The sequence below is a fragment of the Sapajus apella genome, unplaced genomic scaffold, assembly GCF_009761245.1.
Source record: "Sapajus apella isolate SASKATOON/1434 unplaced genomic scaffold, GSC_monkey_1.0 scaffold6, whole genome shotgun sequence".
Lineage (NCBI taxonomy): Eukaryota > Metazoa > Chordata > Mammalia > Primates > Cebidae > Sapajus > Sapajus apella.
Genome location: NW_022436946.1, coordinates 42,557,202 through 42,581,153, shown reverse-complemented (window position 1 = coordinate 42,581,153; position 23,952 = coordinate 42,557,202). Strand labels below are relative to the sequence as shown.

The 23,952-nt window shown below is 46.8% G+C and overlaps 1 protein-coding gene across 2 annotated transcripts in view; it reads left to right on the top strand.

Annotated features, from left to right (window-relative positions):
• MTRES1 (mitochondrial transcription rescue factor 1) overlaps window positions 1-16,122 on the top strand; it is a 26,443-nt gene extending 10,321 nt beyond the window's left edge. The window contains exons 4-6 of one of the 2 annotated variants that reach the window (XM_032275129.1): window positions 2,374-2,447; window positions 2,666-2,738; window positions 15,828-16,122. In XM_032275129.1, coding sequence (XP_032131020.1) covers window positions 2,374-2,447; window positions 2,666-2,738; window positions 15,828-16,007 — 327 coding nt within the window. In that variant the 3' untranslated portion in view covers window positions 16,008-16,122. The remainder of the gene's footprint in view (window positions 1-2,373; window positions 2,448-2,665; window positions 2,739-15,827) is intronic. The other variant, XM_032275128.1, reaches the window with a different exon arrangement.
• Window positions 16,123-23,952: the final 7,830 nt, after the last annotated feature.

Here is a 23,952-nt window from a genome sequence, read left to right as displayed (position 1 = left end):
TTTTTTTTGGAGACAGAGTCTTACTCTGTAGCCCAGGCTGGAGTGCAGTGGCATGATCTCAGCTCACTGCAACCTCTGCTTCCTGGGTCCTGGTTCTAGCAGTTCTGCCTCAGCCTCCCGAGTAGCTAGGATTACAGGCGCGTGCCACCATGCCCAGGTAATTTTTGTTTTTGTTTTTGTTTTTTAAGTAGCAACGGGTTTCACCATGTTGGCCAGGCTGGTCTTGAACTCCTGACCTCATGATCCGCCCACCTCGGCTTCCCAAAGTGCTGGGATTACAAGTGTGAGCCACTGCACCCGACCTGTTCATTTATGCTTTTAGGAATGATTGCAGGCATATTGTATACAAGGCAAGAATAGTGATATTAGTAAACTCAAAAAAATCTTCTTGTATTATTTGTATCTTTATGACCTAATTTAATGGCATAGTTTAATTTTTTAATCCTTGAAGCTTAAGGGATTCATAAAAATGAGTCAGTCCACAGACCCTGCTCTTGGCATTCTGATCAGGGTGCCATTAGAGAATGTTCTCTAAATTCTGGCCAGACTCATTAGAGTGCCTCTTCCCTCCCAGAGTAGTAGCTGCTGCTGTTATTATTAAGCTGAGCTCCACATATCAGTCACCTGGAATCAGATCATCAAAAAAAGGGTAGTGATTTTTAGCTGCTTCCTCCCCTGGTCTGGTTGCCCCAGTGACTTAAGTTCAGAGAGATCAGCAGCTGTCAGATTGGAATTTCCCCAGACAGTACAGACTGGCAGAGGGTTTCTTAATGGCCTTGCTATACACGTGGTGCCTGGTTTTTCTGTTAGTGTACAGAGCAGGTACCTGAGGGGAAGGAAGTGCCCACTCACTTTAGCTGTCATAAATCATCAGAGCTACAGCCTTGGCCATGTGGTTTCTGCACTGGGAGTCAGGTGGAGTACCCCAGGCCCCTGTACAGAATGGAGCTTGACATGTATGCTGAAACCTCTCTTAAGGCTCCATCCAGTTAACTTCCCAAGAGCATTAGCAAATCTTTGCAGCAGTTCAACATCTGTTTAGAAATGCCCTTTCATCTCCCTGTATTAGATACGCACCAGAACAGGTGACTTTCACTTTCCCAGTACTCCAAATGGAGATTGTGAGGAGTCACTGTCTGAATAAACATTAATGGCAAGTGTTTCTCTCAAACTTGTATACAGTTGATGCTTGAACAATGTGGGGGTTAGAGGTGCCAACCTCCATGGGGTTGAAAAGCTACGTATAACTTTTTTTTTTTTTTTTTTTTTTTTTTTTTTTTGAGACGGAGTTTCGCTCTTGTTACCCAGGCTGGAGTGCAATGGCGCGATCTCGGCTCACCGCAACCTCCGCCTCCTGGGTTCAGGCAATTCTGCTGCCTCAGCCTCCTGAGTAGCTGGGACTACAGGCACGCGCCACCATGCCCAGCTAATTTTTTGTATTTTTAGTAGAGACGGGGTTTCACCATGTTGACCAGGATGGTCTTGATCTCTTGACCTCGTGATCCACACGCCTTGGCCTCCCACAGTGCTGGGATTACAGGCGTGAGCCACCGTGCCCGGCCTACGTATAACTTTTGACACTCCAAAAACTTCTAATATTTTGACGTTAGGAAAACTTGACTACTAATATAGTCTACTGTTGACCCTGTTGAGTGAAGGCCTTACTGATATGCAGTTACAATATAGTAAGCTAGAGAAAAGAAAATATTATTAAGAAAATCATAAGGAGGTGAAAATATATTTATTTAGAGACAGAGTCTCTGTTGCCAGGCTGGAATACAGTGGCCCAATCTTGGCTCGCTGCAGCCTCTGCCTCCTGGATTCAAGTGATTCTGCCTCAGCTTCCCAAGTAGCTGGGACTACAGGCACACACGACTATGCCCAGCTAGTTTTTGTATTTTTAGTAGAGACGGGGTTTCACCATGTTGGCCAGGATGGTCTCAATCGCTTGACCTCTCAAATTCTTGACCTCTTCACCTGGCTTGGCCTCCCAAAATGCTGGGATTACAGGTGTGAGCCACATTGCCTGGCCTATTTACTATTTTTTTTAAGCTGGAGTGTAGCAGCGTGATCTCAGCTCACTGCAACCTCCACCTCCCAGTTCAAGCGATTCTCCTGCCTCAGCCTCCTGAGTAGCTGGGACTACATGCATGCACCACCATGCCCAGCTAGTTTTGTTTTGTTGTATTTTTTAGTAGAGAAAGGGTTTCATTATGTTGGCCAGGCTGGTCTTGAACTCCTGACCTCATGATCCTGGCCTCTGAAAGTGCTGGGATTACAGGTGTGAGCCACCCACACCTGGCCCTATTTACTATTCATTAAGTGGAAGTGGATCATCATGAAGGTCATCCTGGTCATCTTCACCTTGAGTAGGCTGAAGAGGAGGAGGAGGAAGAGGAATTGGACTTGCTGTCTCAGGGGTGGCAGAGGCTGAAGGAAATCTGCATGTAAGTGGATCTGCACGGTTTGGACCCGTGTTGGCCAAGGGTCAGCTGCAGTTGTTTTGAGTATATGTCTGTATTTTAAAGCACTTTCCCTTTAAAAAGAAAGATTTGAGGATACAAGTGCAGTTTTGTTACATGGATATATTGTGTAGTGATGAAGTCTGCACTTTAGAGTATCCATCACCCAAAATGTGTACATTGTTGCTTTTTTTTTTTTGTAGCAAAGTGGAAGATGCATTCTACAAAGGTGAACTCAGGCTGAATGAGGAAAAATTATGGAAGAAAAGCAGAACGGTGAGATACTAACCTAAAATAGCCAGATGTTTTTGTCTCTTGCTCTGTTAGTACTCAATTAATGCTGCCCCAAAATTTCCCTCTGGCTCCTCTTCTTTCTCTGAGGTCCTCTGTGGTCTTCCAGTTCAAGCTGGTGAGAATCACATATAGCCTTCAATCACACAGGCCCTTTCACTTTTGCAGCCTTAATGACCCCCGATAAAGCTTCTCCCTTTTTAAATTTTAGAATAAGCCACTGTTAGAAATGGCAAAAATCCATTAATTAAACTTCCAGGTCATTAATGTTAGCCCTTATGGAATCCTTATAATTAGATTTCAAAGAAACATTTGATCCACGTAGAGGTGTTCTTTGGCTGATGGTATCTGAGCAGATGTGTAATTCTGTACAGCTCAGCAGTACCCACCGAGTGCTTGCTGGATGCATGGCTTTGTGTGCAGAGCAGCTATAAAAAAGGATGTGTTCTGTATTTTCTGACAAATCCATATCAATACTGTTGTTAAGTGAAAGTCAGTTACAAGAAAATGTGTTTCCAGGCCTCCCCCTCTTTTTTTTTTGAGACGGAGTTTCGCTCTTGTTACCCAGGCTGGAGTGCAATGGCGCCATCTCAGCTCACCAAAACCTCCGCCTCCTGGGTTCAAGCAATTCTCCTGCCTCAGCCTCCCGAGTAGCTGGGACTACAGACACGCACCACCATGCCCAGCTAATTTTTTGTATTTTTAGTAGAGACAAGGTTTCACCATGTTGACCAGGATGGTCTTGATCTCTTGACCTCGTGATCCACCCGCCTCGGCCTCCCAAAGTGCTGGGATTATAGGTGTGAGCCACCGCGCCTGGCTCCCCCCACCTTTTTTTTTTTTTTTTTTTTGGGACGGAATCTCACTTTGTCTCCCAAGTTGGAGTGCAGTGGCATGATCTCGACTCACTGCAGCCTCTGCCTCCAGGTTCCAGCGATTCTCCTGCTTCAGCCTCCTGGGTAGCTGGGATTATAGGCATGTACCACCATGCCCGGCTAATTTTTATATTTTCAGTAGAGAAGGGGTTTCTCCATGTAGGCCAGGTTGGTCTCGAACTCCTGACCTCAGCTGATCAGCCTACCTCGGCCACCCAAAGTGCTGGGACTGCAAACGTGAGCCACCACACCCAGCCCAGTCTTCACTTTTCTAACAATAAATCATATGTAAAAATTCTGGGGCACAGTGGCTCACACTTGAATCCCAGCACTTTGGGAGCTGAGGCCAGCAGATTGCTTGGGCACAGGAGTTCAAGACCAGCCTGGGCAACATGACAAAACTCTGTCTCTATAAAAAATACAAAAAATTAGCCAGGCGTGGTGGCAGGCGTTTATCTCAGCTTCTCGGGAGGCTGAGATGGGAGGATTACCTGAGCCTGGGAGGTCAAGGCTGCAGTAAGCCATAATCGTGCCACTGCACTCCAGCTTGGGTGACAAGAGACCTGTCAAAAAAAAAAAAAATCCTGTTAGAAAATATATTTTTGTAAAAGTAAATTACATATATACAAACATCTGGAATTAAAATACTGCTGTTACTAGTATTTAAGTGAAACATTGTGGGTTATATTGATTTTCTTCATGCTTTTTATTTTCTGAATTTTTTACCATGAGTATAAAAATTGGAAAAATACTGATTAAAAAAAGTTAAGGCCGGGCGCGGTGGCTCACGCCTGTAATCCCAGCACTTTGGGAGGCCGAGGCGGGTGGATCACGAGGTCAAGAGATCGAGACCATCCTGGTCAACATGGTGAAACCCCGTCTCTACTAAAAATACAAAACATTAGCTGGGCATGGTGGTGCATGCCTGTAATCCCAGCTACTCAGGAGGCTAAGGCAGGAGAATTGCCTGAACCCAGGAGGCGGAGGTTTTGGTGAGCCGAGATCGTGCCATTGCACTCCAGCCTGGGTAACGAGAGCGAAACTCTGTCCCAAAAAAAAAAATAAATAAAAAAAAATAAAAAAATAAAAAAAGTTAAAACACAATAAAAAGATATGACAGAGACCATTAAAAACTGTGAAAGACAAAAGACATGCAAGGTATTGGAAAGTATAATCTAACTCAGTGTTCTGGGAACAGAGGTTCCAGAGAAGATTGTTTTTATTTCATCATCTTTCATATTTCAAAACACCCCTGGGGTTGGAAGATCTGAGCTATATCCGGTTGCCCTAGGACTTGGGACTTTGAGGCCGTCAGCTGTCAGCCGTGCATTTGGGTGAGCACTGAGGCTTCCTGCAGTCCTTGCTAACTGGGATCATGCAGGTTCTTGCAGCAATGTGGGCAGAAGGAGGGAAAACTCCCCCGTGCTGTCTCAGCCCCCAAGTCACAGGCCCTGGTGATCCCCCTGACTTGAACCGGCATGCTTACACTATGGCTGTCTGCTGTTACTCAATGAGCTGCACGCAGTCATAAGCGCTTCTCATCTCTGAATTACTTTTTCCTGACTGTAGCCTGCCCTCCTTCTAAGCTGCAGTATTCCAAAAACAAGATGTGTTCTTGGAGTAAGGAATGATTACTCCCTGAACACCCTGTCTCTGTGCTGGGGCCTCATTTACAAACCCCACTAGACTATTTTTCTCCCCGTTTTGTGATGTTGTTAACTACAGCCTAATTGCTGCTGCTTCATTCTGCCTTGGGTGTTCCGTTGTCTCAGCTGCCTTGCAGGTTTCTCGTGAGGGTCAGCAGAGGAAGGGGGCATTATTAACATTAAGCTGTCTTGTTACTAGGAGGCCTGGTAGCCATAGAAACTGCAGCTGACTGGAGATTTGAAATGTAGATATTTGGAACAGCCCCTAATCTCCGCCAGTTTTGCTTTGTGTGTGGTGAGGGACACGGCCTTGGAGGGGAATAAAAAATGTCTTGCCTTCCTTGGTCTGCAATGTATAGCCAGTGCCTAGCTGCTGGCCCCAAAGGGTCAGGTGCTTGTCTGATGCTGCAGCTCTAACCCTGGCTGCCTGCAGTTCAGCAAAGCTTTTCTTTGAGCTGAAAACCAGGTGGAGCCCAGAGCTGAGTAACTGTTGATTAAGCAGTGGGTGTGTGGTGCCCAAGTATGGGGACCGAATCCTTCCTAAACTCATCTCTTCTTGGGATCAGTTGGGTAAGGAGAAAGACGCCTTCTATGTGCCACAAGGAAGCCCCAAAGGGATTCATTCTTTAGCCACACACTGGCCTCTCTTTCGAGAGGCTGACATCATGCACAATATCTCCATGGAAAGATATACATAGAGTATCCTTTTCTTTGTATATCTTTTTTTCTTTTCTTTGGAGACAGGGTCTTGCTTGGTTGCCCAGGCTGGAGTACAGTGGTGTAACCACAGCTCATTGCAGCCTTGACCTTCCGGGCTCAAGTGATCTTTCCACCTCAGCCTCCCAAGTAGTTGGTACTACAGGCACAACACCATACCTGGCTAATTTTTTATTTTTGGTAGAGACAGGGTCTCACTGTGTAATCTAGGCTGGTCTTGAACTTCTGACCTCAAATGATCTGCCCACCTAGACCTCCCAAAGTGCTGAGATTACAGGCATGAGACACCACGCCTGACCTATATACCTTTTCTTTGTATACCCTTTTGTATCTTCTAAATTTTATAACACATGCACATATTACTTATTAAAAGAATTTTAGGCCCAGCACAATGGCTCATCCCTGTAATCCTAGCACTTTGGGAGGCCGAAACCCCGATTCTACTAAAAATACAGAAAATTACCTGGGCATGGTGGCAGGCACTTGTAATTCCAGCTATTCGGGAGGCTGAGGCAGGAGAATCGCTTAAACCCGGAAGGTGGAGGTTGCAGTGAGCTGAGATCATACCACTGCATTCCAGCCTGGGCGACAGAGTGAAACTCCTTTATTTTTTTTTTTTTTAAAAAGAATTTTAGCTGGGCAAGGTGGTGCATGCCTGTAGTCCCAGCCACTTGGGAAGCTGATGCAAGAGTGTCATTGAGCCCAAGAGCTTAGACTGCAGTGCACTGTGATTGTACCTATGAATAGCTACTGCATTCCACCCTGCACAACATGTGAGACCCATCTCTAAACATTTTTAAAATAATAATTTTAATGAAATAAGGTTATGCCAAAAAAGGTAAAGCAGAGTTCCTAAGCCTTGTTTTTCTAGACAGATAAAAATCTAGACAGATTTTTTAAAATGTCCACACAGGCTGAAGTAGTCTTGTTAAACACTGAACCCATTGTCACTGATTCACATTCCTAAAAAAATAAATAAAAATTGAATCCAGGGTCAGTTGTAGCGGCTCATACCTGTAATCCCAGCACTTTGGGAGGTCGAGGCGGGCAGATCACGAGGTCAAGAGTTCGAGACCATCCTGGCCATCATGGCGAAACCTCGTCTCTGCCAAAAACACAATGATTAGCCAAGCGTGGTGGCGTGCACCTATAGTCCCAGCTACTTGGAAGGCTGAGGCAGGACAATCGCTTGAACCCGGGAGGCAGAGGTTGCAATGAGCTGAGATTGTGTTACTGCATTCCAGCCTGGTGACAGAGCAAGACTCCGTCTCAAAAAAAAAAAAAAAAAATTGAACCCAGTGGAACTACAGAAAGGTGGAACGCCCCCTACCCCTGCCCAGATAATACCTGTGTTGTTCTGTTCCACAAGCCCAAGGAGAGAAAGTCTTGACCATAGCTGTCGTATGAGCCTTTGCGTTTCTCAGCCCACAGGAGAGGAAGTTAGCAGTTTAAAATCTGCTCCCGCATGAGTTTTATATCCAGTTCCTGTGGGCTTCCTGGATTGGTCAGTATAGGGTTGTGGCAAGCAGGTGTGCATGCCATGTTGTGGACTGACAACTGGGCCTACAGAGGTCTTGAGTGGGTGGGAGAATAGGCATCGGCTTGTTCTGGTGAGGTTCAAAGGTTTCACAGTCTGAAGTTGTATCTGCCTTAGAGAACATTAATTGGAAAATAAAGGTCAGCATTCTGACACCATACTTCTTAAACAGAAGCCCTCCAGTGGCCTTATAAATGGCCATGTGTGCCCACTTACGGTTAGTAGTCCACACATGGGCTTGCTCACCCCATACTGGAAACAGTGGTGAGGGTTGTGAGATGGCCCCCAATCATCCCTGGCTTGTGTTTTAGTAGAAGCGGGAGCATGTGGCACCTGGGTCTGTTTGTCCCTTCTTGAGTGTCTGGAAAGATCCCTTGAGATCATGAGCTGCCTGGACCAGGTATCTGTCTTGGGCTGTCCATACTTACAGCACAGACCAGTGTCCTAGGTCGCGGAGCTGACATAACTGCCCCAGGGTGTGCATTGCACTGCCTCAGCTGAAGCTGCCTTCTGAGCAAGAATGGGTTTGACCTCAGCCTTTTAACCCATTGAATCAGATCCAACTCTGCTTTCTGCGGCATTGCACCTTTCCTTTGTGAGTTGAGGCAAACATTGCCTGGAAATTGTCTTCCCAGTGCCTGTAGTAATTACTGTGCACACAGTCTCTAAGACTGCCCCTGCTTTGTCTTATTTGCCAGCATTACCAAGATAAATGTGTCCATTCAAATATTTCCTTAAGTCACCCGATAGATGTATTTGAGCTACTCTGTACTATTAGTAACATAAAGGAAAAAGAAATGAAGAGTGGAGGACAGTGGACTACTAGGAAGGCTGGCACAGAGGGGTGATAGGGCTCGTTTATTCGAGCGGGATTGGGGGTGACGTGGAAACCTAAAAACGGGAAAGAATTTAGACTGCTGAGAGATCTTGGGGCAAGGGGTGATATTGTGGAGTTGTTAGAAGGAGGATTTGTTGTATTGACTGATGGGTTATCGTTTGTATACAATTCTGTAGGAATTGAGAGATTAATCAGAAAACACAGGATCCAAATAAGAGAAGGAGAAAGATAAGTATCAGAGGACAAAGGATTGGAAGAAGCCATGACACACAGAGTGTCCAGCCAGCCCAGCCAGATCCAGTATAACCATTTGCCTGATTATGGAGCTTTTCGTCTCTGTCCTTTAAATCTATTGATGGCATCATATACGAAGCCAGACTGGTTTACATAAAAACAACATTCTTCATTTAAGAATAGGCAGCCGGGCGCAGTGGCTCACGCCTGTAATCCCAGCACTTTGGGAGGCCGAGGCGGGTGGATCACGAGGTCAAGAGATCGAGACCATCCTGGTCAACATGGTGGAACCCCGTCTCTACTAAAAATACAAAAATTAGCTGGGCATGGTGGCGCATGCCTGTAATCCCAGCTACTCAGGAGGCTGAGGCAGGAGAATTGCCTGAACCCAGGAGGCGGAGGTTGCGGTGAGCCGAGATCGCGCCATTGCACTCCAGCCTGCGGAACAAGAGCAAAGCTCCATCTCAAAAAAAAAAAAAAAAGAATAGGCAAAGACCTCCTTTTTCAGCAGTCAGTAAATCAAGACCTCTGCAGTTTTGGAGGACAGTTGCAGCTAGGGAATTTACTTGAGCTTGAAGAAGGGGTAGTGATTGAGTTAATTCTGCAGTGCTAGCAGATAAATCATTAGAGGCTACAGAAGGTGACAACTGAAGTAGTAAGGCCTACTACACCTGTGCTGTCATAATTCCTAACCCTGCAAGTAAGGGGATCAGTGGAATGACCCACTTGTGTCATGTCAGGAGCTCAAGGGGAACAGGGAAGCTTTCGTCTCTGTTGGCAAACTAAATTTTCAGAGTAAGGAAAACTAGGGTACAAGTGCCTGTCCAGTTGGTAGGAAGGCAGATGTAAGAAGAACCACAGAGGGAAAAAAGTCCTTGGCTTAGACAGAACTGGAAGTGTAAACTGAAAAGATGAGAAAGTGTTCGGGGGGGGCAGGGATTGTGTACCCAAATACCAAGGGAACCAGCAAGGGCTGCGTTTGTTAAAGGTTGTAGTGGGGTTTGGTAGGGTAACTGTGTGGAGGGAGAGATACTGTTTTCACAGTGTATGAGGAAGTGTGTGGTATCTGTGAGTAACCACTCACTTTTATTAACAAGGCTAGGTAGAAGCAGGCAGGAAGAAGGGTCTGAAGGAGAGTCTGATGAAGGGGAGGGCAGCCAAGGATGGAGTGAGAGACAGGGTAAATGCCTACCTAGGCAAAACTTGAAGTTTATTTGCCAATCTTGTGTAGGGGGAAACTTGTGGGCCTGATGTCTTGTGTAGTTGAAAATTTGTGGGCCTGATGTGTAGGGGAAAGAGGGGTGGTCTGAGAAAGCCCTGAGGACTCATGGAGTGACAGAACATTGAGAAGTGATTGTTTTGAGGATGAACTTCCATGATGGAAAAGAAATAAGGGGTTTTAAAAGATGAGCCATGGGCTTGTATTCTACGAGGAAAAGGTTATGAAGGGATTAGAAGACAGAGTGAACTTGTGAGGCAGGGAGGAGGAACTTCCTGTGGTTTAAGAACCATTTGCCTTGTGTAGGAAGCGACTGGTAAAGCAAGTTTTCGGAGGAGGAATAGGTAGGGAGATAGATGAGAAGGAAAAATACTAGTCTTGTGGGGGAGATATTGGGGTGTCTGTTGGTTCTTTGCTGTTTTGTCACCTAAGGCATTTCCTTGGGCAATAGAATCTGAAGGGTTTTGGTGTTCTCTCCAGTGGATATGGCAGCATGGTGGTGTAGGATGTGGAAGGCGTGTTTAGAGTCAGTATAGATATTAGTAGTCCTTTGGCAACAGTAAGAGCATGCGTTAAGGCAGTTAGTTCAGCTTGCTGAGAAGTGGTGGAAGAGGGGAGTGTGGCAGCCTCGATAATAGATGGGTGTGATACAACAGCATAACCAGCTTTGGCCAGTGCCAACCAACTGGGCTTGGAGGAATTGCCATCAGTAAATCATGTGGGATCTGGAATAGGAAAAAGAGAAATATGGAGAAATGGGGAGGATGCTATATGGATTACGGAGATAGAGTCATGGGGTTCAGGGTTTGTGTTAGGTGTTAAGCGAGAGGCTGGGTTAAGGTGGGGTTTCAATAAAGAGTGCATAAAGCTGGAGAAGGCGAGAGGCTGAAAGTAAGTGGATAAGTGTGAAGAAGAAACTAAACTTTGGAGGTCGTGTGAGCAATAGAGTAAGTGGAGCGTAGTCAGTAATTTTAAGGGATTCTAGGAGTATTACAGCCACAGCTGCTGTGGTGCATAAACATGCCGGCCGGCCCAGGACTGTGAGGTCAAGTTGTTTAGACAAGGTGACTGGTCATGGCCCTGGCTCTCATGTAAGAACTCCGACTGCGCAGCCTTTTACTTCTGCTGTGTGAAGGGAGAAGGGTTGGGAGAGTTGGGGAGTGCGGGTGTAGGGGCTGTTTCTAAAGCCGCCTTGAATGGGGGCAGAATTGTTGGTCTATGGGGTCAGCTAAGTTTCCTTTTGAAAGTTTATAAAGTGGTTTGGTTAGTAGGGCAGAACCTGGTATTCCAGCCTACAACATCTAGGAGGAAGAGAAGCTGTGGTTTAGTGGTTGGGGTTGGAGTTTGGGAAATTAACTGGATATGGCTGGCAGGGAGATCTTGTGTGTATGCTGGCGAAGGATTCTACTGAGATAGGTAACGGATGGGCTTTAGAAAAAAGCATTTTTGAGGTCAAGAACAGAGTAGTGAGTTGTGGGGTATGGAAGATAGGAGGGTATAGGGGTTTGGTACAACCAGGTGGATGGGAAGTACAATCTGATTGATGAAGCAGAGGTTTTGGACTAGTCTGTAGAATTTGTCAGGTAGGATAGGGGAATTGTAAGGAGAGTTAGTGGTAACTAAAAGGCCATGTTGTAGTGAGTAATAACAGGCTTTAGGCCTTTTAAGGTTTGTGCTGGGTTGGGGTACTGGCGCTGGACAGGATAAGGGTGGTTAGGTTTTAAGGGGATGATGAAGGGTGAGTGAATTCTGGCAAGGGATGGGGAGGTGGTTTCCCACACCCTAGGGTTAAGGTAGGGAGACATACCTTATGTCTCAGGTGTGAGTAGGGCGGCAGTGAGGTGTGGCTATAGCCCAAGAATAGTTAAGGCAGACAATTTTGTTAGGATATCTTGGCTTATCAGGAGAACTAGACAAGTGGGGACCTAAGATTAGGAAAGAATGTGGAATGGAGTGCTGGCCTAATTGACACCAGACTTGGGGAGTTTTGAGAGGCCTGGAGGCCTTGCTGTCAATTTCCACAACAGTTATGGAGGCCAAGGAGACAGGTCCTTGTAAAGAAGGTAGCATGGAGTGGGTGGCCCCCGTGTTGATTAAGAAAGAGATGGACTTACCCTCCGTGATAAGAGTTACCCAAAGCTCGGCGTCCATGACGGTCCAGGGGGCCTCCAAGATGTTCCGGCAGCATCAGTCTTCAGCCACTAAGCTGAGGAGAGCAGGGAAAGAGCCTGAGGGCTATGGGGTTGGGCTCTTGGAGCCTTAGAGACAGTGGTTTGAGTCGGGCAGTCTGCCTTCCAGTGGGGTCCCACACGGATGGGACATGGTCTAGGAGGAATCCCTGGCTGTGGGCATTCCTTGGCGCAGTGGCCAGGTTTTCGGCATTTGAAGCAAGGCTTTCAGGGAGAAGGTCCTGAAGAGAAGCCTGGATGCTATGGGTCTGGTGATCTGAAACTTCTGTAAGCTGAAGGAGAGGCTGGGGTCTGTCTTACAGCTGAGGCTAGCATTTGTAATTCTGAAATATGCTGCTGCTTGGCAGCTTCTTCTCAGTTATTAAACACCTTAAAGGTGAGGTTGATTAGTTCCGGTTGTGGGGGTTGAGGGCCAGATTCCAATTTCTGTAGCTTTTTAAATGTCAGGGGCTGATTGGGTGATAACATGCATATTAAGCATTCTTCAGGGATGAGAGTAGAAGGATGACGTTTAAGTCACTCCAGGTGAGATAACAGGACTGGGTTAAGTATTGGAACTCTTGTATATGTTTAGTAGAATCTGATGAAAAGGAGCCTAACTGTTGGCCAATTTGGGAAAGGTCAGATAAAGGAATGTGCACCATAACTATGCCTTTGGTTCCAGCCACCTCTCAAAGGGGGAATTGTTGGGCAGGGGTGGAGGAGGTAGCTGCAGAACTAAAGTGTAAGCTGGACCAGGTATGGGGGGGGAGGTGACAGGAGGGGCATAAGGAAGCGGGTTGTGGGCAGAGGAAGAGGAGGGAGCCTGCGGGGGCCGGCGGGGGGGTTGGGGGTGGGGTGCAGTTAGGGCCTGGTTTGGACAGGCAAGGAGGAGAACGGTCAGAAGAGCTGATGGACAAGGAGGATTCTGGGTCACCGGCAGAGGCAGGAGGGTCGGATGGAAGGTAGAGAAGGAAAATTTGGGATGAGTTGCATTGACAGCAGAGATTAGGGAGGGAATGGAGTGTAAAAAAAATGCCTGGACATCGGGCACCTTAGGCCATTTGCCCATTCGTTGAGAAAAATTGTCTAGATCTCACAGAATAGAAAAATCCAAAGTGCTGTTTTCTGGCCATTTGGAACCATTGTCTAATTTGCATTGAGGCCAGGCTGTGTTACAGAAAAACTTACACGTTTAGGTTTCAAATGTGGCAACAGTCGAAGAGGTTTTTAGGATGCAGGCTAGAGACGAAGACAGGAATAGAGGACAGAATATTGCCCACAGCAAAGGAGATAAGTTTTTTTTTTTTTTTTTTTGAGACAGAGTTTCGCTCTTGTTACCCAGGCTGGAGTGCAATGGCGCCATCTCGGCTCACCGCAACCTCCGCCTCCTGGGTTCAGGCGATTCTCCTGCCTCAGCCTCCTGAGTAGCTGGGGTTACAGGCACGCGCCACCATGCCCAGCTAATTTTTTTGTAGTTTTAGTAGAGATGAGGTTTCACCATGTTGACCAGGATGGTCTCGATCTCTTGACCTCGTGATCCACCCGCCTTGGCCTCCCAAAGTGCTGGGATTACAGGCGTGAGCCACCGCGCCCGGCCAGGAGATAAGTTTTAAGGCAAGGAGTAGAGAGGATGAGAAGGAGCGAAGCAGCTACCAGGGTCTTTAGTAGGCATCCCTGACTAACTCCTGGGCCGCAACATGGTTGAGTGGTCAGGGCAGACATCCCTGCGATTGACCAGACACCAAGGGAAGACTGTCTTCCTGAGTCTGTGACCAACATTCGAGTTTTTGAGCCCACGGATAAAGTGTGTGTCGTTTGCCTCTACTTAAAGAGGGAGACTTGTCTCCTGTTCTCTACCTAGGAGAAAGATTGAAAGGAAAAGAGAGGGCCGGGCATGGTGGCTCAAACCTGTAATCCCAGCACTTTGGGAGGCCCAGGCGGGTGGATCACTTGAGGTCAGGAGTTAGAGATCTGCCTGGCCAACATGGTGAAACCCCATCTCTTTTTTTTTTTAAAGAGAAAGGGAGAAACTGCTTACCCAATCTGAGGATGGCAAGAGGGTTGTTGGGCTGGTCTGATGTACTGAGGTCACAGATGGGTCTCTTCACAGAGGGAGAGTGGGGACAGGGGGCTGGTCTCCCCCAAAGGGGAGTACCACTGTCCTGGGTTTCAGCACCAAATGATAAGCACACTCTGAATGAAGAAACCCCCTAAACAGACTTTGTATAAGCAACATGTCTGTTTATTCACCCAGGGGCGGGCTGAGTCCAAAAAGAGAGTCAGTGGAGGGCAGTGGATACGAGTTGGTTTTATAGGTTTGGGGTTGGCAGTGGAAAGTTACAGAAGTTACAGTTCAGGGCAGTTTTTGCAAGCTGGGAGGAGGTCATTGAGTCTGGAGTCACAAGGTTGACCTGTCAGTTGAGCAAGGTCTGTTACAAAGTCCAGTTGCCTGATCAGTTGAGGCAGAAATAAGGAATAGAAGAATGTTTTAAAGTTAATTAGGCACTGCAGGGTTGGTCATTCTTCTCTTTTTGTGTTTTTCCAGTTACTTCAGGCTTTCTAGTTCCAGGAACTCCTCTGGAGGTGTATGTGCAGGTCACAGAGGTTACCATGCCATCCACGGCACAGTTGGCCTAAAAGACCTTCCATGTGGGCCAGGCGCAGTGGCTCATGACTGTAATCCCAGCACTTTGGGAGGCCAAGGCGGGAAGATCACCAGGTCAAGAGATCGAGACATCCTGACCAACATGGTGAAACCCCATCTTTTCTAAAAATACGAAAATTAGCCGGGCATGATGGTATACACCTGTAGTCCCAGCCACTTCAGAGGCTGAGGCAGAAGAATTGCTTGAACCCAGAAGGCAGAGGTTGCAGTGAGCCAAGATGGCTCCACTGCGCTTCAGCCTGGTGACACAGTGAGACTCCATCTCAAAAAAAAGACCTTACATGCACAGGGACGAACCACAGCCAGCCAGTTGTTTCTAAAGGAAGGACACTGGTTTATATTGAGCCCCTTGTGTTTGAGGCACCCTCCCCTCTCTTTTTTTTTTAAGATGGAGTTTCACTCTTGTTACCCAGGCTTGGAGTGCAATGGCGCCATCTCGGCTCACCACAACCTCCGCCTCCTGGGTTCAAGCAATTCTCCTGCCTCAGCCTCCCGAGTAGCTGGGACAACAGGCACACGCCACCATGCCCAGCTAATTTTTGTATTTTTAGTAGAGACAGGGTTTCACCATGTTGACCAGGATGGTCTCGACCTCTTGACCTCGTGATCCACCCGCCTCGGCCTCCCAAAGTGCTGGGATTACAGGCGTGAGCCACTGCACCCGGCCTTTTTTTTTTTTTTTTTTTTTTTTTTAAGATGAAGTCTTTCTGTCACCCAGACTAGAGTGCAGTGGGGTGATCTCTGCTCACTGCAATCTCCACCTCCCGGGTTCAAGCAATTCTCCTGCCTCAGCCTCCTAAGTAGCTGAGATTAGAGGTGCCTGCCACCACACCCAGCTAATTTTTTATTTTTAGTAGAGATGGGGTTTCACCATGTTGGCCAGGCTGGTCATAAAACTCCTGACCTCAAGTGATCTGTCCGCCTCAGCCTCCCAAAGTGCTGGGATTACAGACATGATGGGATTACAGCCATGGGCCACCGTGCCTGGCTATGGCTCCCTCCCTATCATGCTGAGGCAATGGGGATAGGTGACAGTGACTGAGGTCAGAGCCTTTTCTCACCTGCCCCTCCTCTGCATCATGATCAGGTGGTGAAAACTCAAAGCAGTAATGTTTGCATTGGCCTGGATTTCCCAAAGTGTAACCAAGCCTCCATTTTCTTCTAATTTTCAGGTCAAAGTGGGAGATACATTGGATCTTCTCATTGGAGAGGATAAAGAAGCAGGAACAGAGAGAGTTATGCGGATTCTCCTGAAAAAAGTGTTTGAAGAGAAGACTGAAAGTGACAAATTCAGAGTGTTGTTACGGCGGTGGAAAAACTTAAAGTTGCCTAAGAAGAGAATGTCTAAATAAATGGATTGCTTTTTTAGCAATAAAGCTGCTTTCTAGTGGTAGAGGAAAGGGTCAACTAAAAAAGAGGACGTTTTTATTAAAATAAAGTTCTCTTAGTGTTTGTGGAATCTGCTGAGCCATTTTGTGGAAATTGGGATTCATATGTGGAGACACTGCCCAAGGCCTGCCCCTCCCCACCACTGCCCACCTTGATTCATGCTCCTTCGACCTCCTCTGTGAGAACGCTTTTGCCCAGAGTGAGACGTGTGCAGAATGAACTAAGCCCCAGAGGGCTCTAATGGCTTGCCTGCTGTTTCCCACATAAACTACCTCAGGAGTCACTGTAAAATAAACTGGCCTTGTTGTCTCTTAGTGTTTTTATTTAAAATGTTCCCTGTCCAGCTGGGCCAGATTCCCAGCTTCAGGCTTCTTTAGGCAAAACCAAGCAAAGTCAAGGTACCTTCAGATGGTTAGGGGAGACCCTCTGGAAGAGCCCTTTCTCCCCTGCCCTTCTGAATTACCACCAAGGGCACTTAGTTCCCTTCAGTGTGTCTTCACAAGTCTGGATAAATAAAATTGTTACAACTAATTTCAAACCAGCTAGTTAGAGCCCATTTGAAATTGTTTGGGCCAGGGGTCCATAAACTAAGGTGGCCAAAGACTTGTTTTTGTATGGCCTTTGAGCTAAGAATGGTTTTTACATCACACACACCCAGAGACCTGTGGCCTACAAAACCTAAAATATTTACTTTAAAAAAAACGTTTTAGGCTGGGCGCGGTGGCTCAAGCCTGTAATCCCAGCACTGTGGGAGGCCGAGGCGGGTGGATCACGGGATCACAAGGTCAAGAGATCGAGACCATCCTGGTCAACATGGTGAAACCCCGTCTCTACTAAAAATACAAAAAATCAGCTGGGCATGGAGGTACATGCCTGTAATCCCAGCGACTCAGGAGGCTGAGGCAGGAGAATTGCCTGAACCCGGGAGGCGGAGGTTGCAGTGAGCTGAGATCATGCCATTGCACTCCAGCCTGGGTAACGAGCGAAACTCCGTCTCAAAAAAAAAAAAAAAAGTTTTGGCTGGGCGCAGTGGCTCACACCTCTAATCCCAGCATTTTGGGAGGCCAAGGCAGGCAGATCACCTGAGGTCAGGAGTTTGAGACCAGCCTGGCCAACATGGAGAAACCCCGTCTCTACTAAAAATACAAAATTAGCCAGGTGTGGTGGCACATGCCTATAATCCCAGCTGCTGGAGAGGCTGAGGCAGGAGAATCACTTGAACCCGGGAGGCAGAGGCAGAGGTTGTGGTGAGCCTAGATCACACCATTGCACTCCAGACTGGGCAACAAGAGTGAAACTCCGTCTCAAAAAAAACTTTGGCCGGGTGCAGTGGCTCATGCCTGTAATCCCAGCACTTCGGGAGGCTGAGGAAGGCAGATCACCTGAGGTCAGGAGTTTGAGACCAGCCTGGCTAACATGGTAAAACCCTGTCTCTACTAAACAGAAAAACTAGCTGGGCGTGGTGGTGGGTGTCTGTAATCCCAGCTACTTAGACAAGAGAGTCACTTGAACCTGGGAGGCAGAAGTTACAGTGAGCCAAGGTCATGCCATTGCACTCCAGCCTGGACAAGAGTGAAACTGTCTCAAAATTAAAAAAAAAAAAAAAGCTGTTAGCTGAGAACAGTGGCTTACACCTGCAAACCCAGGATTTTGGGAGGCCAAGGCAGGTGGATCACTTAATCCTAGGAGTTTGAGACCAGCCTGAGGGCGACATAGCAAGACTTCATCTCAAAAAAAAAAAAAAAAAAAAAGGCCGTATTTTTGTAGAGGTGGGTTCTCTGTTGCCCAGGCTGTTTCCAACTCCTGGGCTCAGGTGACTCACTTCAGCTTCCTAAAGTGCTGGGATTACAGGCATGAGCCATTGTGCTTGGCCAATGCCTAAAATATTTACTATCTACAGAAAAAGTTTTTTGACCTCTGGTTTAGGGTAAAGATTTAATTTTTGGGTGAAAAGAAACATACCTGTTTCATCAGTAAAGAGAACAAAACAAATTCTTAAAGTGTCATAAAAGGGATGAAAGCTTAACAGAGTAGTATGGTGGTGTAGACACACATAATGTACATCATCTAAGAAAGGACATATGGATAAATAGGCCAGTCTATAGATTCCCAGGAGCTGTCTTCTGGCACTTGAAGGGGTCATCTCCACTAAGAGATTTGTTAGATTACGTCACATCAAAAAGACTGGCAGACCCAGGCGGAGTGGCTTACACCTGTAATCCCAACACTTTGGGAGGCTGAGGCAGGTTGATTACTTAAGGTGAGGAATTTGAGACCACCCTGGCCAACATGACAAAACCCCATCTCTAGTAAAAATACAAAAATTAGGCATGGTGGCACACGCCTGTAGTCTCAGCTACTTGGGAGACTGAGGCAGGAGAATTGCCTGAACCCAGGAGTCAGAGTTTGCAGTGAGCAGAGATCACACCCCTGCACTCCAGCCTGGGTGAGGAGGGAAAGACTGTCTACAAACAAAACAAAACAGACAAAAAAAACTCTGTATCTGGGCTCTTATTTGCCCCCTCCCCAGGAATTCTTGAGAATCCTGAATTAGCTGGCAGTGAAGAGAAACTTCTGTAGCCCAAAGCAGTGGGATATTTGGGCCCATGTGTCTGGAATTGTTTAACCAGCTTGTTTTTCATAAGACTCAGGAAAAATTTTTTGGTTTTTTTTGAGACGGAATCTCTGTCACCCAGGCTGGAATGGCACAGTCTGGGCTCACTGCAATCTCTGCCTCCCAGGTTCAAGCGATTCTCCTGCCTCAGCCTCCTGAGTAGCTGGGATTATAGGTGCCCGCCACCACGCCCTCCTAATTTTTGTATTTTTAGTAAAGACAGGGTTTCACCATGTTGGGTAGGCTAGTCTCAAACTCCTGACCTCATGATCTGCCCGCCTTAGCCTCCCAAAGTGTTGGGATTACAAGTGTGAGCCACTGCACCCAGCCAATTGATATTTATTTGAAAAGTTAAAGTCTCAGGGAGAAATAATATATACTATGCAGTGTAACATGGGTTTTCTATTTTACCATTTGTAAATTTGGCTTTACTGAGTCATCAGTAAAAATGGTAGCTTAATTTCCACATGAGTTAGTTATGAATTTTTTTTTTTTTTTTTTTTTTTGGATACAGAATTTCCCTCTGTCACCCAGGCTGGAGTGCAATGGCAGGATCTCAGCTCACTGCAACCTCCACCGCCCGGGATCAGATTCTCCTGCCTCAGCCTCCTGAGTAGCTCCAATTACAGGACCCTGCCACCACACCCAGCTAATTTTTTTTGTTTTTAGTAGAGACAGAGTTTCACCATGTTGGCCAGGCTGCTCTTGAACTCCTGACCTCAGGTGATCCACCCACCTAGGCCTCCCAAAGTGCTGGGACTACAGGCATGCACCACCACACCTGGCTAATTTTGTATTTTTTAGTAGAGACAAGGTTTCTCCATGTTGGTCAGGCTGGTCTTGAACTTCCAACATCAGGTGATCTGCCTGCCTCAGCCTCCCAAAATGCTGGGATTACAGGCGTGAGCCACCACGCCCAGCCCAGAATTGCTTTTTTAATTTAAGATATAGTTCTTGCTTTCCCAGGAAAGTCTGAAAGTATTGCTACTGTCTGCAATTTTTAAAGGATGAACAATTTAAAGTTATGACTTTTGGAAGAGGACTATCCAGCCAGCTGTTTTACCAGTAATGGTAATCCTGTCCAAAGAAACAGATCTGCTCTAGGAAACATGGTGCTGATTTGATTGCATTTCCCTGCCAAATAGCATTTACTTTAACTTGTTAGCTCGAAAGTAGGGAAAATTTAAAAAATAAAATTAAAAAAGAACTTTATTTTTTTTTTTGAGACGGAGTCTTGCTCTATTGCCCAGGCTGGAGTGCAGTGGCGCAATCTCAGCTCACTGCAACCTCCACCTCCCAGGTTCAGCTCAAGTGATTCTCCTGCTTCAGCCTCCTAAGCAGCTGGGACTATAGGTATGAACCACCACACCCAGCTAATTTTTGTATTTTCAGTAGCGATGGGGTTTCATCATATTGGCCAGGCTGGTCTTAAACTCCTGACCTCATGATCCATCCACCTCTGCTTTCCAAAGTGCTGGGATTACAGGCATGAACCACCACATCCGCCTAAAAAAATAATTTTTTAAAATAGCACTTACTACTTTTCTTGGGGGATAATTTTAATGTCATGTTTTATTTGGGCAATAATGGTTGGGGATAAGACAGGAACATCACTGGCTTTCAAGAAACTGGAAGAAAACATTTCAGTTTGAGGTGATGGCGTATGCCCTGTAAAATGAATTTTGCTGTTCTGTCTATATATTTTAAATTTTACAAATGGATTAAATTTCCCCTTGCATGTTCAGGATGGTTTTTAAGATCCATTCAAGGCATTATAGGAACATGGAATCTACTGCTTCTCACTGCTGCCTGATAAAGACCAAAGTGCATCCACCATATTTTGCCTACCCATGCTCCCAATGACACTGTCCCAGACTGTACCCAGTTCCCCTCATGACTAATAACATAGTACTGCTACCCACCAGCATGGTTGCACCAGCTGCTTTCCCACCGGCACCCCACGAGAGTGCCTCAGACCCACGATCTCAGGCCCTGGTATTACCCAGCTTTCTAATTTTTGCCAGTGTAATACAGGTGTAAAGAGATTATTATTATTACTAGTATTTTGAGACAGAGTTTCACTCTTGTCGCCCAGGCTGGAGTGCAATGGCGTGATCTTGGCTCACTACAACCTCTGCCTCTAGGGTTCAAGGAATTCTCTAGCCTCAGCCTTCTGAGTAGCTGGGATTACAAGTGCCTGCCACCATGCCCAGCTAATTTTTTTTTTTTTAAAGACAGACTCTCACCCTGTCACCCAGGCTGGAGTGCAATGGTGCGATCTTGGCTCACTGCAACCTCTGCCTCCTGGGTTCAAACAATTCTCCCTCAGCCTCCTGAATAGCTGGGATTACAGGCACCTGCCATCACACGCAGTGAATTTTCTGTATTTTTCATAGAGACAGGTTTAACCCCGTTGGCCAGGCTGGTCTTGAACTCCTGACCTCAGGTGATTCACCCGCCTCAGCCTCCCAAAGTGCTGGGATTACAGGCATGAGCCACCACATCTGACCAATGGGACTTTATTCTCAAAATTAGTGACACCTTCCCCAAGGCAGACAAGTGAAGTCCTGAAGACCACAGTCAAGGCCGGGCAACAGACGACAGGTGTCTAAAATGGAGAATTTCTGTTTAGAGGTCAGGAAGGAACTCACTTCTGGAGCCTCACTCAGAGTAGTCACTATTAGACACTGCTTCACAGAATGCATGGAGAATTTCTGTTAGGATTGTAGGAGAAATCCCTTAATTATTTTTTTTTTCAAGTAACCCTTATTTTACTTAAACCCTTTAATTCTTGATTCTAAGATAGACAAACGAAAGGTGAGGCTAAAATGATAGAGGCCAACTCTTTGTATTTAAGCAATGCTGTCGGTATTAACCACCTGACAAGAAGGCACCTATCACCGGGGCCTTCCTGACCTATGCTGAAGCATATGCCTCTTTGCGCATGGAACTGTGCCTGGGCTAAGATTTCAGCTTGTCAAAACCAAGGAGGGGAGGCATGTCTAATACCCTGTGTCAGAAAGAGCACAAGCTACACCAGCAACATCAGGGCTCTTGAATTCTGCTGTCAGCACTCCTACCACACTTAGCAACTATGTTTGTCTCTAGAGAAACAGGAGTCAGAAATGCTGAAGTCCCCCAGGTGTGCCTCAGGCCAGAGCCCAGCCGGATTCCATCTGTGAAGGCCTTAGCTGTCTTCACTGTGAGGAGGAGTCAAGCTTCCCATCTGGTTCCATCCACTTACATCACCTGAGAGATGTCTGGTTTTGTGCTGTTTACTACCAGAGCCTTCTCTTCAAGCTCAAGTGGGCTTCATAACTATCAAGTCATGAGGTTGGGACTTGTTAGAATTCTGGATCACTGCCCAGCAGATAGCTGGTCCTCCAAATACATTGGCTGGATGAATCAACTGCCTTACAGGCAGAGATATTCTTATTGCATTCCTTACTTTATTTCCTGTGGCATTGAAACGTTTCCCGGTTTGGGGCGGGTGGTGGGGAGGGGCTGTTTGTTTTTTGAGACAGAGTTTCACTCTTGTTGCCCAGGCTGGGGTGCAATGGCACAATCTCAGCCCACTGCAACCTCCGCCTCCCAGGTTCAAGCGTTTCTCCTGCCTCAGCCTCCTGAGTAGCTGGGATTACAGGCACCCGCCACCACGCCCAGCTAATTTTTTGTATTTTTAGTAGAGACAAGATTTCACTATGTTGGCCAGGTTGGGCTCGACCTCAAGTAATCTACTTGCCTTGGCCTCCTAAAGTGCTGGGATTACAGGCGTGAGCCACTGCACCTGGCCAGTGTCTTGGGTTATACTGTCTCACTAAGACAGTCAGCAAAACCCTAAATTAAATCACAGGGACCACTAGACAGAAAGATAAAGTGATTTACTCTGCACAGCTACATAAATGGCAGCACAGAAATGAAGAGCACAAACTGTGGAGTCAGCCTGGCCTTCGTTAGAAGCCCCCAGCTCCGTCAGCTATTTGCCCTCGGTTAATACATTTAACTCTGGAAGCATCAATTTCACCATATGTAAACTGGGTTTCTCTAAGGATTAAATGAAATAATATATCAGCCAGTTATGGTGGCTCACACCTGTAATTCCAGCACTTTGCGAGGCCGAGGCAGGCGCAGGCGGATTACGAGGTCAGGAGTTCAAGACCAGTCCGTCCAATATGGTAAAACCCCATCTCTACTGAAAATACAAAAATTAGCCGGGCGTGGTGGTTCGTGCCTGTAATCTCAGCTAGTCTGGAGGCTGAGGCACGAGAATCGCTTGAAACCGGGAGGCGGAGGTTGCAGTGAGCTGAGATTGTGCCATTGTACTCCAACATGGGCCACAAGAGCAAGACTCACTCTCTCACTCTCTCTCTCTCTTTGTGTGTGTGTGTTAGGGACACAGTTCACCATCAGGATTACAAAGACTTTAGAAGAACAAATGAATTCTTACTCCTTAAAATAAGATCAATAGACAGCATTCCCCGTGAAGAAACCTTCTGTCAAGTGCTGCAGGTGACCAGTGCCCATAAGCCCTGATGCTGAAGCATTCGTAAACCGGCCTCTCCCCACCGACCTGAAAGCTAAGATTTAGTTTCCTAAGCTAAGATTTAAAGAAGCAGTCAGTTTTATTTGAATACAACAGGAAACCACATATTTCAGCTCAGATCTACTGCTACTACCCAGGAAAATGCTAGCCTTTCAGTTTCTCTGCCACACAGCACATTTTAGGAAGTTACCTATAGCGCTTTGGTTCTCCCGCTGTGGTTCCAGGACCAGCATTTCCAGCATCACGTGAGAACTTGTTGGACATGCAAATTTTTGGCTGGGCACGGTGGCTCACGCCTGTAATCCTAGCACTTTGGGAGGCCGAGGCGGGCAGATTGCCTGAGCTCAGGATTTCGCGACCAGCCTGGGCAACACAGTGAAACCCCATCTCTGCTAACAAAATACAAAAAACTAGGCGGGCATGGCGGCGGCCGCCTGTAATCCCAGCTACTCCGGAGGCTGAGGCAAGAGAATTACGTGAAACCAGTAGGCAGAGGTTGCAGTGAGCCGAGACTGCGCCACTGCACTCCAGCCTGGGAGACAGAGCGAGACTCGGTCTCAAAAATAAAAAAAAGAAATGCAAATTATTGGGCCCCACTCCAGGGCTACTGCATCAGAATCTCCGCGGGTGGTGCATGGCAATCTGTTTTAACTTGTTCCCTGGTGATTCTGATGCAGATTAACTCTGAGACCCACTGCAGTGGCGGATGTAGATGTAATCCCACCCAAACCCCTTTTCCGGGCACCCACGC